The sequence below is a fragment of the Pithys albifrons genome, chromosome 1 (genome assembly GCF_047495875.1).
Source record: "Pithys albifrons albifrons isolate INPA30051 chromosome 1, PitAlb_v1, whole genome shotgun sequence".
Classification (NCBI taxonomy): domain Eukaryota; kingdom Metazoa; phylum Chordata; class Aves; order Passeriformes; family Thamnophilidae; genus Pithys; species Pithys albifrons.
In genome coordinates, this window is record NC_092458.1 from 66,160,622 (window position 1) to 66,174,709 (window position 14,088).

A 14,088-nucleotide genomic window follows, 5' to 3' on the forward strand; every position below is an offset into this window, starting at 1 on the left:
GGGGGTTAATGGTTAGACTTGATGGTATCAGAGGTCTTTTCCGAGCTAAACGATTCTGTGATTCTATTAACCAGAGACCAGCTGGTGGCTATCAAATATTGCTTTTACACATCCTGGCAACCCAAGAACACTTGGAAGGGAAGCAGCTATAATAAACCCTCCAAACCACGCCACCTCAGAGTGGCACACACACGGCAGGACGGAGAAGAGCGCTGGTTCTTCCTCAGCCGGTGCGGGGCCACTTCGCCCCCCGGGCGGGCTGACCCCCTGAGCGGGGTAATCCCCCGGGCCAGGTCGAGCTCCAGGCCGAGGTCGCGGTGCCGAACGAGGCCAAAAGCGCCGCTGATAAGGCAGATCCTGGTTGTGTAACCAGCCCAAACATGCCGGCTGGCGGCGGCGTTCGGCATGGTGCTGAACTCGCCGAACTGCTGCTGTGCCCTGACGCGCATCAGCCGCCTCCATGCCAGGACACGGCGGGGGTGACACCGCGGGGACACAGCCCCACCCACCGCCGAGAGATGGCGGCGCTCCGTGCCTTCCCTCTGCGGCCGCGGCCGGGGGGCGGTGACGGGCCGGGGGGACACTCCCCCGCGGAGGGAGAACGCGGTCCCGCCTCTCGCTGTCAGGCACCGCCGCCGGCGGCTGCGGGACACCGTGCGGGGGCACAGCGGGCGGGGGCGCGGCCGGGCGGGGGCCGGGGCTGGCGGAGGGGGTGGCCCGTGCAGGGCGGGCTGCCGGCTCGGGTGTGTGGCTTTCACTTCGTGAGGACTTGCGGTTTGTTTCCTGACACAGGGTTTGAGCCCCGCATCCAGAAATGAGGAAGGTTTTGTGCGTGGAGCCCGTGATTTTCATCTACATTTTTGCGTCCTCCCTGACGAGCCCGCTGGTGCAGCAGTTCATCTACCGGCGGCTGTGGGAGCAGGAGTACAACTCCACTTTCGTGAGCGACAGCAATGTCAGTCACTGCGAGCAGAATAAGAGCAGCCCGGCCTACATCAAACAGAAGGTGAGACGGGGGAAGAAAAAACAATTGTAAATAAACTTGCAGCCAGGAGGTGCTGCCTCAGCGTGACGTCCTGTTTTATAACCCTACTTAACCTTAGACAGAAAAGCTGTGGCTTTGCAACCTGCGCTCACTTCACTGTCTCATTACTCGTATATTGCCCTGTAGGTAAGGGGAGTGCTTTAAAAGACAAAGATTTGTCTCCAGGAAGATGCTGAGATAAATTCGTATTGTAGCCAAAGACGCCTGAGAGGACTGGGGCCAAATTGGCATTGGGCTGACATTACAGTGGGTACAACTGGAGGCTCCTCCTCCCAGCGACCATCGTGCATATGTTTATGAGCCATCAGTTGTCTTTGTGGCTCCTGGTGTTCTTAGTAGCCTTGTGGAGTTTGGCAAATGTCCTGTACTTTTGAGGAATAAGGTGTAGCTTGGAATATATTTCAGAGGAATTACAAGAATGAGGAACAGGGGAGATGAAAATAAAAAGGGTTGTATTTTTAACATGTGAAAAAAAATTTAACTGATCTTTGCACAGTCGAACATAATTGATGGTTTACCATTCAGAGTACTCGTCTGCCTTGATGAAATGCAAAGATGCTGAAATGACAGCATCCCACAGTCTGTTACATTTTTAGCACTTTTTCATAATTCAGCATGCTGGACAGCTAGTTGTTGATTGGTATTTCTTCCATTGACTTCCACTGCAGTTTTAATGCTTCTATTCTGCTAACTATGAGCTGCCAACAGAAGAGATGATCATACTCCATCTTCCTTTTCCCTCTCCCCCCACATATTGTACGTCGTAATTCTGCAGTTACAGGTTGCGGTTTGAATTTGAGTGGGGCACTGATTCAACAGAAAGCTCATCTCTTGTTTTGAGGTTGTTGCTTTTTGAGTGTTAAGCAGTATGTTGCTCTGACACACTCTCTGGCCACATGATTGCTGTGCCTAGCATGGGAATTGTAAAGGGAACATATTTCCAAAAGAGAGACAACAGAACCATCCTTGTCAACAACAACTGGCAGTTGGGTTGGATTAAGTGGAAGATTAAACCACTATAGGGTCATAAAAGTAGTTGACTCAGAGTATTAAATACACAGAAGGTGGAGTTAATGGAAACAGTCTGACATTCTCTTATGCTGCTGAAAAGGTGGCACTTGAAAGTTTTTGCTCACATCCCATACTTGAATCTCTGATGAGCTGCATATGTGCAAGACTGAACACTTGAGCTTGTCTGCCTCATTTGTCATATATAAAAGAATATTTTTAATGGTACGTGCTTTCATCGAAGGAGATAGAATAAATAATTCAGGGGTTTTAGTGTGGCCTAGGTTCTTCATCATGTGACAGAAGCTGGGCTTAGTAGAAAGAATGTGAAAGTAAAAAGGTCAATAGAATTGCAGTCCAGCATGCCTTCTGGACAGACCCACAGAGGTAATAACCAATTATTGTCTGAGTAATGCTTGTGGTTTTCTTTAGTGTTAGTTCCCCATTTGATGCTGTGCACTTTCCCATACAGAACAAGCAACTCTAGGAAAGTCATAAGTGATGCATACAGTTCTAATTGCAGAGCCCATCAAGAAACCTACATTTCACAAACATTTTTGTGTTTTACAACTCCCCATATTCAACCTGTCTTTCAAATTACCATCACTTATGGTTCAGGATATAACACTTCATAGTTCTTTTTCCAAAACGCTGAAGCACAGGCTTAGTTTCTGCTGAAGTTTAGATAACATCTTCGATTGATGTAGTGGTGAATTCACACATTGCAGGTCTTTTGGTTGCAAAGTATAATTAACTTGATATTTGAGACAGCAGTTGAATAATGGCCAACAGAACTTCTTAGTTTCCCTTTCCTGCCCTATTTCCATTCACTCCATTTCAGTGACTGCCAGCAGGGCATGAGCTTTTGAACAGTTACGCTCTTGTCTGGGTATCTTGCCTTCATTTTTTATGCCATGCTTGTTACCATAGCGTAAGAATTTAAATTCTCGAAACACCCATTAGTTTAAGTGGAAACTGGTCTCGGCGGAGTAATAGTCCTGTGTATGGGCCAGAGAGTAACTGGGCCAGTAGATCTACTGGCTAGTAGATCCAGTAACTTAAGTCCAAGCCCTTTCCTGAGGAAGTGTGAAGTTCATGTTCTGGATTTTCCAAGACCATCCTAACTGCCATACATTTATAGATGTTGCTGCTGGGAGTGTTCCCAAGAGAACCAGCTTGGCATTAACTTTTAGAAGCAGATCTCCCTTTAATAGTTAATTTAGTGTAAGTCTCTGTATTCTGAGAATGAACAAGTTTTATAGTAATCTCATCTATTTAAAAAAAATGTAAACAGAAATTGGGGACAAAAATCACTTGGAGCCTGCAAAAAGAGGTAGAATATAATTCAAAATGTATAGTCTTCGCAGCATACAGATTAATTATTTCTTAGAATTTGAAGAAAATTAGTCATTTTATAATAAAGTAAGTCCAAAGGTTATTTGAATACAAGCTGAAGCATTCTGATCACTAGTTTGGATAATACTTTTTTATTATCTTAGAAAGAGCTATATAATTAATCATTAAACATGAGATTTATCATCCCATTTATTTGTTAGCCAATCAATGCAATTTCCTTTGCTACTCAGTATTATCTTTTTATATTATGAGCCTGTCAGTTTATCATGTCCTGTACATTGTTCAATTTCTAGGCACTGCACTTCTCTCTTAATTTAATCTTTATGTAAGTTAATTGCCTCTTCATTTTCATTCTTTTAATTTTGAAGTCAGTGATTTTAAACTCTCTTTCTGTCCATCATGAGTAATATTTCAGAGTGAATTTGCAGGTTAAAAACTAGACCTTTCTCTTCAGATGTATGTAGTTCCATTGATTATTTAATGGAGTTACATGATTTAAAAACAGCTGAGGGTTTGACCTGTCATTTTCTATATTTGTTTTCATTGGCTTTATTAAACCATAAAGTAGGTAGTTGCATGCCTTGTACTCTAAATGGAGTTTTCCTGTACTTCTGTCTTCTAGTCTTCTTGTCAGAAGGCATCAAGTCTTTTATGTCAGCAATTTATGGTCATTTGTGGTATCTGGATGTGTAGCCATTTTCCTTATGTTGCACAACTTCTTCCCAAATAAGGACACCCAAGTATTTGCTGTTTTATTCCTTCAGTTTTACACTTCATTATGGTTTGGCAATAAAATTTGTATTATGTGGTTAATGTGGATTGAGATGATATAACATTTAACTTTATTTTTAATGCAGTATCATCTGTTTGATGCTCATGTCTTTGAACGTGATGATCCTAGTAAAGAAGTGATGTCTACAACTACATAGAATTATCTTTGTCATCAGTGGGGGAGTTTAAGATCAGAATAACATTTTCCATCTCAGTTTGTTCAGTCTTCATGGTTTTGACCTTTCCAGGGTGAAAACAGTGCTGGCCAGTAGGACATGCCAGTAGGACATAATGAATCCTCAGGTAGTCAGACACCATAAGAGAAGAGAGTAAAAGACTTCATAACACTGGGGATCTTGAAGGCTTCCCTTGAGGACTTCAGGATCAGTTGAATTTTCCTCTTTCAATAAAACCTGGTATCTTGTAAACAGGAAGATATTGGACCAGAAAGTCATGGTCTTTGCCTATAAATATACATATGAATTCATAAAGCATTCAGCAGCTTTTAAAATTGCCCCAAGTACATTTTTGTAAGTTCTTGGGGTTTTTTCACCTTTCTGGATGCAACTCGGTCAGGATTATGTTAACTACAGAGGGATACATGGAATATAGATGGCTTGAACACAGGCTGAGAATGGTGTGGGCAGACTTACACAGCTATACCTGGTACTGATTGAAGATTGCAACCCCTGCCCAAGTCAGTGTTATGCCTCAGAAAACTTCAAGAAAATTTTCAGTGTGACTTTACTCTCTGCATCTTAAAAGTTTATCTTACAGATTATAAAGGATTTGTGCAAATAAAGTTACTTCCTTTTCCCCTGCTGCTATTCCGTCTGATGAGATGGTTTTCTTTGAAAGGGCTGTTGTGTCTGCTGTCTGTCAGGTCTGCATCTATGAACAAGATCTCAACTAGCTTGCTGAGTGTCCTTTAGCAGCTGGATTCATAACAAGAGTGGGTTTTTTTAAATTAGTCTTTATTTTTTTTCTGCAGCCATTCGTGTTCTGTTAAATGATTGTTTTACAGCTACATTTGATTTTTACACTTCTGTTAAAAAGAACTCTGAAATTTTCCCCATAGTGAGTGTTTACAGTTTATTGTTATAGTGTTAGCTGCTGTTCCTTGTGTGATACCTACTGTAGCATATGTATAGAGACATCACTGATTTGGACAGTTTCTGAAAACAGAGTTTTACAGTGTTTGCAGAATTAGTTAATTCACATATCTGTGAGTGAATGTAATATTTAATGCTGTATTTCACATTTGTAGTTGTTATTATTGGTGGTAGTAGTAGTAGTAGCAGCGTTGTACACTGGGACGTCAGAGCAAATCCTCATCTGTTTGCTTGCATAGTGTGCTCTACTCCATGAATTGTTTCTTGTAACCCCCTCAGTAGAAATATTTGTGAGTAAAAATGACCTCCTGGTGAGTAGGGAGCATGGGTTGTGTTCCTCAATCAGACTGGTTTACTACTGATTTCTGAGTAGTACTAAAATAGCCCAGTGTCCTTTTGCTATACCCTGTGTTGAAGGAGATACTTACAGTGTAAGTACCAGCTCTTATAAATGTATGGTCAAAAGAATTACTGTCTTGTCTCCATTGAAACTTCTCTGTCAACAGTATTAATAAGACTGTGTCCTAAGAAGTATGTTTTGGTTTAAAATATAACAAGGGATGTTTGAAGAATAATGAAGATCAAATTACAAAAGCAGGAGTCTGACTATGCCATTCCTTTGTATTAGTGATTACTGTAATATAGTGCATTCTTACAAAGATGTAGTAATGCACTGTATTTTATTATTACATAGCATATCATAATGTCATGGAATATTATAAAATTACATTGTATTAGGTTTAATAATAATATCATTTATAACCTATAAGCATGTACTGTGCTATTCATTATATTGAATACCAATAAGTTATGTAAGTAATACTGTTACAGATTTTTTTCACCACTGTATTACAGTATTTACAATTATTTTTATTTCTCTTTGCAGGAAGTTCAAGAAAAAGCCTCTGTTTTTAATATGCAGTTGGACTTAACTGGGGCCGTTCCCAGCCTTATAGTTGCCTTTGTCATTGTAGCCAATGGGGATCGCCAGGGACACAAAAGGTCTTTAGTTTTACCATCAATGGGAGCTTTGATTGCTGGTATTAGCCTCACTACAATATCATATTTTTCCTTGTCACTCTCTGTCCTGTTTGCAGTTGCATTTGTTACTGGACTATTTGGGAGTATAGCAACTTTCCTTGGAGGAGGCTTTGCTTTTATAGCAGATGTGTGCCATGATGAGAAGCAGAAAACAACACGAATAGCTGTAGTGGATTTAATTTTTGGAGTTGTATCTGGATTAGCAGGACTCTTATCTGGCTACTTTCTAAGAGGAATAGGTTTTACATGGACATTTGTGACAGCATCTCTGCTTCATGTCATTAATATCATCTATATTATATTTTTTCTGGAAGACACCGTAGGTGTATCTGAATTCCAGCATGAGGCACCAGACTCCTGTAAAGAACTTCTTAGAGAGACGTTTTCTGGAGTGTACATGCTTTTTAAAACTGCCCCTTATAAAAAGAGAATTTTAATAATTGTGTTACTTTTTGCATTTATGACTTACATGTTTACTATGCTTGGTGGGAGTTCGCTTTTTACACTCTATGAACTGGATGAGCCTCTCTGCTGGAATGAAGTGTACATTGGATATGGAGCTGCTGCATTCACTTCTGTCTCTCTGACCAGTTTTTTGGGAGTGTACTTATTTTCTAAATGTCTCAAAGACATTTATATTGTCTTTATTGGGATATTTTCTTACATTGGAGGAATGATCATGGCTGCCTTTGCCAAAACTACCCTGCTCATGTTTTTAGGTAAGTTCAGAATCAATTGTTCCATGGTCAACAATATTTATGAAAATACTGCTATGTTATCTGTAGCAAATGCAGTTATTGGATATTGGATGTACTGTCTTGAAAGGGTTATAGAGAGGTAAAATATACATGGTTGATCAGACTGATTTGATTAAAAGATGAAGTTTGTGGAGAGAGAACAGAATTATTTGCTTATGATTTGGTTTTCGTGCCATACAAATATATTTATTAATTTCTCTGTGCTTGTATAATGGTGTCTCAGTGCACTTCTTTTCTGTTGCCTTTTACTCTGGGGAACTAACCATTCAAAAGTATATGACTAATTTATTTGCAATGTATGTGCAAAATCCTGGATTTTAATTTCTTCAATATCTCATGACTGCTTTACAGTGAGAGTGCCATCTTTGTTCTGCTTTATGCCTATTCCTGTTCTCCGATCCATGCTGTCAAAAGTGGTTCTCACTGGTGAACAGGGTGAGTAGAATTTGGTTTTAAACAGTAAAATATGGTATTTCAGAATAGGGGTGCACCAAGATTACCTTTAAACAAACAGATCTGTACTGGTGTTTTAAGGCTGCTTTTCTTTCAAGTATGATATAATATGACCCCATGTCTTGATATTAATGGCATTTGATTCTGAATTTAATATAAACAACATTATGTTAAAAATTGCTGTAAGTTTCAACCTTCAAAGGAAATACTGTTCTTAAAATAAAGACCATGGGAAACTTGAAAGAGAAGAACACTCAAGATTTGTACAAATGTGATTTCACAAGGGCTTCTACATTCACAAGATTTTGACATGCAGAGAAAGATATATTTCTGTTATTTAGTTAATGTCACATTTACTAATTTAGAAAGGTAAGCAGTAGGTGTTCAAACATCAAAGCACTTGAAAACAGTTACACTTGGATCTTCAGCTATGGAGGAATCCGTCTTCACAGCTGCCTGTCTCTTCTTAAACGTGTCCCAAAAAATGTAATGTATTACTTCTCAAAGTCCTTTTTATATGAAACACAGGAAAAAAACATGTCAGGCCTCAAAATGTGGCTCTAGCATCCCATATTTTGCTTTTGGAGAGCATGTATTTTCCAGATTTTGGGAAACATACTTTCTAGAAACATTCTCCTGCATTGTTTGGTTTTATTTTTTAAAAGGCTGATCTTTGTACTCTAAAACAAAGATCTCTTTTTACTAGCTGTGCAAACGTAGAGCTCCGGTTTTTCAGTTTCTTGGCACTCGTCAGGGCTTTGAGTACTTGAGTAGTTTGATGTAGGAATCAGGTTGCTTCTTGTCATCCTTTTCTGCTTACATATTGTGATCTTGTTTATGGTTCTGTGATTATAAATGCAGATCAGAAAAATTATGGGATAGGCTGCCACCCCAAAGGGCAGTTGAGTCCAAAAAATGTTGTTTCTTTCCTTTCAAAAATGAGAAGGAGACAGTTAGGTGCTGAACCAGCAGTCTTCATTGAGTCAGTCTTTTCCACATGTAGGAGTGAAGATTAGAGAAGGAAGATGCAAGAAAGGGAAGAGTGAGAATGCAAAAGAGAATTGGAAGGGTAAAGGATGGAGATGTGCAGAACATAGTGAGGATGAACAGGTTGAATTGCATGTGATGAGCGGATTCAAGAAAGTAGGTATGGTGACAGAATAGAAGCAAAGAAAATTGGTTTGCATCAGCAAAATGTTTTATTTTGATTTTTTTCATTTAAAAAACAAGCATTTTGTAGGAGTTGCCACACAAGACATTTCCATAGCAAAGTATGATGCTCTAGTGCTTATTACTAGCATACTTGCAAAAATACTGTCAATAGATTGATCTTTCAAAACATGTTTAAAAACTTCAGTACTTTAAGGAGGTTTTGTTTCATTTTTTTTTATTTTGTTTTGTTTGTAATTCACCTATTTATTTTTGGCAGGTGCCGTGTTTGCTTGTATTGCCTGTTTAGAAGTTGTGACTGGCACTATTTCACTTTCAGTTTTTAATATTCTCTATGCAACTACTGTTGCGTGGTTTTCAGGCTTCAGCTTCCTCCTGTCAGCAGGTCTTTGTCTAATTCCACTATCTGTCCTGTGGTAAGTACAGATCAGGAGGGTGCTTCTGACTGCTTTTGTGAGTAATTTCTGTTTTGACATGAGTTGAAACTGAATGGTTTAAAGTGGTAACTGTCAAACTTTTTTGGTTTTTAGTGTGCTGTAGTAGCTCTAGTTTCACACTTTTTCTCTGATCCAGCCTCTCCTTGGCCTTATGCTGTGAAATGCCCCGAAGCTGAAGTCTACCCTGAAAGTACTGCTAGTGGGATACACCATAGCCTTGACTGCATGTGTGTTCCTTCCCTTGGTTTTGAGACCTTTACATGGTCTTTCTTGCAGGAAAGCCTTTCACAAAGAACATAAGTAACAGATCACTTGAAATGCATGAGCTTAATTTTGCAATCTGAGCTCTTCTAGATGCTCTTTAGGGTTATAAACATGACCAATCACTCAGTGAATTTAATGGAAAGCTCTCTGTTCTGGTCTTTGGTCATGAGTACCTTGTGACGCAGTGCCATTAAAATCTGTAAAAGATTTTAATGCCTTTAGATATGCTTAAAACACAGGCATTTATAGCAGCTGTGTCTAGTCATATCTGGTGACCATCTAGTAATATTGACAATGAAATACCATTATTCACAAGTTTGGTTGGACTTGATGATCTCGGAGGTCTTTTCCAACCCAATCGATTCTAAGTACTCATAAAAGCAAAGGTCACTTTTTGCTATTTCCAGTCTAAATTACTTCTTTTTATGATGCTGAAACAAAAATCTGTATGACAGAAAGATCACTTTTCATTAGATATATTTATATTCAGGTAGGAAAGATATATTCCTTAAGAGAATGGCTCTCTTGCTAGAGACCTAAGTATTTTTTCCCAGTAGTTAGACTTCACTTCAGTCACCTTTTATGTCTATACCAGCTGCATTTTAAGATTTAAATAGGAGTGATAATGCTGTATGGCCAGGCTTTGCAAGCGAAGATCTGGGCAGGGCTTTCCCCAGGTGGGTGTGCCCTTCCAGCCTGCGCAGTGGATTTTTTAGGTCAGGCACAGCGTGCGCAGAACTGGCCCCATGGTTTAAGTCCTGAGGTTCATCTGCCATGGCTGAGTGAGCTTGGACCGTGACAGTGAAGTCCTCAGGACTAGAACCTACAGCACCCGGCATTCCCAGGAGGTCTCCCATCCAAGTACAGGGCTGACTCTGCTTAGCTTCCAAGATCTGATAGGATCAGATGTCAGGGAGGCATTTAACTGCCATGATAATGCTGTAGATTTAGAACATCTCACATAATTTCAAGTCTGTACCTGCCTAACTGCAGACACCATCAATCAGTCCATCCTGCAATCAGGACTCTAGTCCATCACCACCATAGATTTTTGAAAGTTATTTTTCTTTACCTTCTGTCATTAGTGTTTCAGGTACCAGACACTTTGAATAACCTTTCTCTGAACCTTTCTTTTGAGAGTGTCATGAAATGTTACTGCTTAAGAGTAGAAAAGGTAGTTGTTCCAGTCTGTAATGGGGATAGTAGTTTAGTACTTTGATCAAAGTCAGCAGTAATGATACTGTCTGACTTGTGTAATGAGGACAAGTAGTGTCATTGCTTTTGTTTACTAAGATACATCAACAGTTTTGTGCCACAGAATATGGCTGTACAGAGCTATCAGTGCATTTGTTGGTGCTGAATCAGCATGCTATATGTAACTATCTCAACTAAAAGTATCTGTCTTATCTTTGTCTTACAGCTGGCTTCTGTGCACAAGCTGGAATGGGGAGGACTTGGCTCTGCTGGTACCTGAAGAAGTATCCAGCATAGAGAGTGCTGATAGTTGAACAAAGTATCCACATACCTGGAATTTCTATTCTGACATGAGATGGCAGACACCATTATGTCATGCAGAGACCATAGAGATAACACAATCTCCAAGTGGCCCTGCAGCAATAAGCACTAAATTGGTAGCACTCTTTACCTGGTCTTTTAGCACTTGACTAAAGGTAGCTATTAACTATGCAAATAGGCTGGCAATTGAGATTATAATACTGCTTTCAATATGAAGGAAAAAACTAGGTAGGATGATACTCTTTCCACTTACCCTTTCTCAAGTTTGAGGATGTCAGGTGTGGGTTGTGATATATCTTGCATCATTCTAAGTGAGGTTACAGAGATAAGCTTATGAGCTCAGAGGATGCTGGCAATTCTGCTAAAGCCACTGGAGCTTATGCTAGCTGAGGATGTGGTCCTTGTGTTCATCTTAAAAGGCCTGTCTTAATGGTGAAGCTCCCAAACCTGTCTAAAATTACTAATGTTAAAGGTAGTTTTTTCAGAAAGCAACCAAACTGGAGGCAGTACTTAACACCTGCTGTAAGCAGACTTACTACTCTGCAGCTGCCAGAGAGTGTTTGCCTAAGTATAACATACAATGTGTGGACCTTGCCTGTGATTTACTTCTTAAAATGGATTTTCACTCAGACCTTTCAGAAAATTTTCAGCTTAGAGAGTGTGAAGTTCAGCTTGTGCCTACATTTTGCTGAGGCCATATTGCACATTTAGCATTTTCCATATATTAGGGACTGCATATAGACATCTCTATTTTTTGTCACAGATATTTTCTTATTAAGCTGGTACTTAATGTTTCTTTTAGTGAAAAGCTGTAATAGCATTTCTTATCAGTGGATCTTTATTTTTTTAACAACTGAAATGAGGTGACCAAATCTGAATCATGAATCTAATCCTCTCACAACTAATGCAGCATAATTATATGAGCACTTGAAGAGCATTTCTCATCTTCAAAGCACTTTACAAATGCTATTAAGAACATCCATCTATAATAAATACTCTCCTCCCTACTGCATAGAGAGAGAAATTAACAGAGTGGATAAGTGACATGCCCAGGGCCACAGTGCAAACTGGTGAGACTGCCAAACCTGGGAACTAGTTTCAGCATTGACCCCTCACCTTTTTCCTTGAGATCTTTCAGTAGAAATTATCCTGAGTATTAGCTTCTGGAATGCACAGTAGAAGTGTAAATACAACACCATGTGAAGGACCACTCCCATGCGCTGAATTTTTTAAGTTCAACAACCAATACTATTCTGATCTCTGAGAGTTGTGACTTGTCCCCCAAAACAGATTAGGTAGAGAAGTCAAAATAATGTAAAGTAGTTCACATTTAAAGAAGGAAGCCTCTAGGAAAGCAACTACAATGTGGGAAATGACTTGCACACAGCAGAGGATAAAAATGCAGACACAGCATGTGCTGTATAATTGATGACCTGCTTACAGCCATTGATACCCATCATATGAACAGGGTACTCCTGCACAACTAGACAGTGGTACTCCACTAAAAAATAGTACCACATCATGATTAGACAATTGTAGGCCCTTTATAATTGAACAATTGCATTGTTTACAAGCTATGTATTGTGTTCACAGAGAAATTTGGGAGAGGGTTTAGATAAGGTAAAAGGAGAGCTTGCACTGTTCAGGAGACCACTACCTGTGCATCACAGGTGAAAACAGTACCCTTTATCCAGGGCAGGGGGAACAAGTGTTCACACAGCTAACAGCCATAGCCAGCTCTTACACTTGTCCTGAACAACCAAGACTGATGTTGGCAATTAAAGATCATTAGCTTTTCCTTGGTAGTTTAGAAACCAGCCAGAAAATAAAACTGCTTAACTCTCCTCCTTTGAGGTGCCCAAGTTGCTGCCAACTTGTGGGTCGAGTTCTACAATAATCAGTGGGTCCAAAACATAATGAGTACTTGTAGAGAGATTAACACTGATGTGAAGGATTTCAGCACAAAGGTTATATTATCTTCCTTGCCTCTTCATTATGCAATTATGTAAGGCTTTATGAAATTAACCATTTCACAGAAAACTGCCTGGAAGAAATAAAGGAAGAAGGGGCCTTTGCTTTCTCTTCTTCAGTGCATACCTCTGCTAGCACTCAAAGTAGCAACAAAGTGAGCCCATTCCACAGTGGTGATGTATCAGTCCAACTGAGGACAAGCACAGACACTTCAGGAATGTCTTTGTCATGGTTTCATTTTACTGTACAAAGCACAGGCTGGCTGCAGAGTATTTCTGGTAGAAGGAGCATTTAGAACTGGCTGTAAATTCATAACACACAAAGGATATGAACTGTGTTAAAATGCCCAGCGTGGTGCAAGCTGAGAAGCCCCAATATTAATATGCTTCAGATTATTAAATCAAAATCCTCTAAGTTTATAATATTTGCTTTATTTGTGTATAATACAAATTATTTTGACATAAAGTAATAATGAAGTTTGTTTTTTTAAACTCTGTTGCACGTGTGGTTCTTGCATGTTCTAAAATCTTGACAAACTGCAAATAGCATGATTGGTGGAAAAATGCTTGTGTAAACCAAGCAATACTATGGTATCTATGCTTTTGTGGTCATAACAAACAGCAGAGCAGGTAGATATACTTTTGCCTCCCTCTTGCACCTGGGGAGAGGAAAGGATGCTGCCCAGAACATCAGCACCAAGAGGAAGCAGGGAATTGCAGAACAGGGACAGCATGCCACCTGCAAGAAGTCGTGCTGGGGGCTTGCGTTGTATAGCAGTAGATCTGGAAGCCTTTTCCTCCCCTTGCCCAACCTGGGTCTATCCCAGCTCCACTGCCTAGGCTTGGCGTGGCTTTGCAGGTTGCTCTGTCAGCACCTGCTTTACAGAATGAGGCTTGTACAAAATGAGGAGAATGGGCTAAGGCAGGAAGCCCAGTCCCCAGCAGGGCTGTCTAAGCATAACCCTTCCTTTTTATCTCAAAAGCTCTTTGTCTCAGTCCTGTTTGACTCCCAATACTTTTATTAACAGCATATATTCTTGCACGGATGTCTTACATGAACTATTTGCTTTCCAGCCTGGCTAAATCTCTAATATTAGCTTCGTTACAGACATCAACAGTGCAACTTCCTGGCTCTGAATATGGCTTGATCTCACCCAAGATTATTAAAATGTATACTAATTGTTGAAC

The 14,088-nt window shown here is 40.0% G+C and overlaps 1 protein-coding gene across 3 annotated transcripts; it reads left to right on the plus strand.

Annotated features, from left to right (window-relative positions):
* The first annotated feature begins 541 nt into the window (after window positions 1–541).
* On the plus strand, window positions 542–13,392 carry SLC46A3 (solute carrier family 46 member 3). Of its 3 annotated transcripts, none has more exons than XM_071553256.1 (6): window positions 542–1,006; window positions 6,179–7,052; window positions 7,443–7,526; window positions 8,548–8,691; window positions 8,974–9,130; window positions 10,836–13,392. In XM_071553256.1, exons 1-6 carry the CDS (start codon window positions 815–817, stop codon window positions 10,921–10,923), a joined length of 1,539 nt encoding a protein of 512 aa, XP_071409357.1. In that variant the 5' UTR covers window positions 542–814; the 3' UTR covers window positions 10,924–13,392. The 3 variants fall into 3 exon arrangements, with proteins under 3 accessions (XP_071409357.1, XP_071409366.1, XP_071409375.1); XM_071553274.1 differs by lacking the exon at window positions 542–1,006 and having other exon boundaries at window positions 6,185–6,294; window positions 6,390–7,052; XM_071553265.1 differs by lacking the exon at window positions 8,548–8,691 and having other exon boundaries at window positions 547–1,006.
* Window positions 13,393–14,088: the final 696 nt, after the last annotated feature.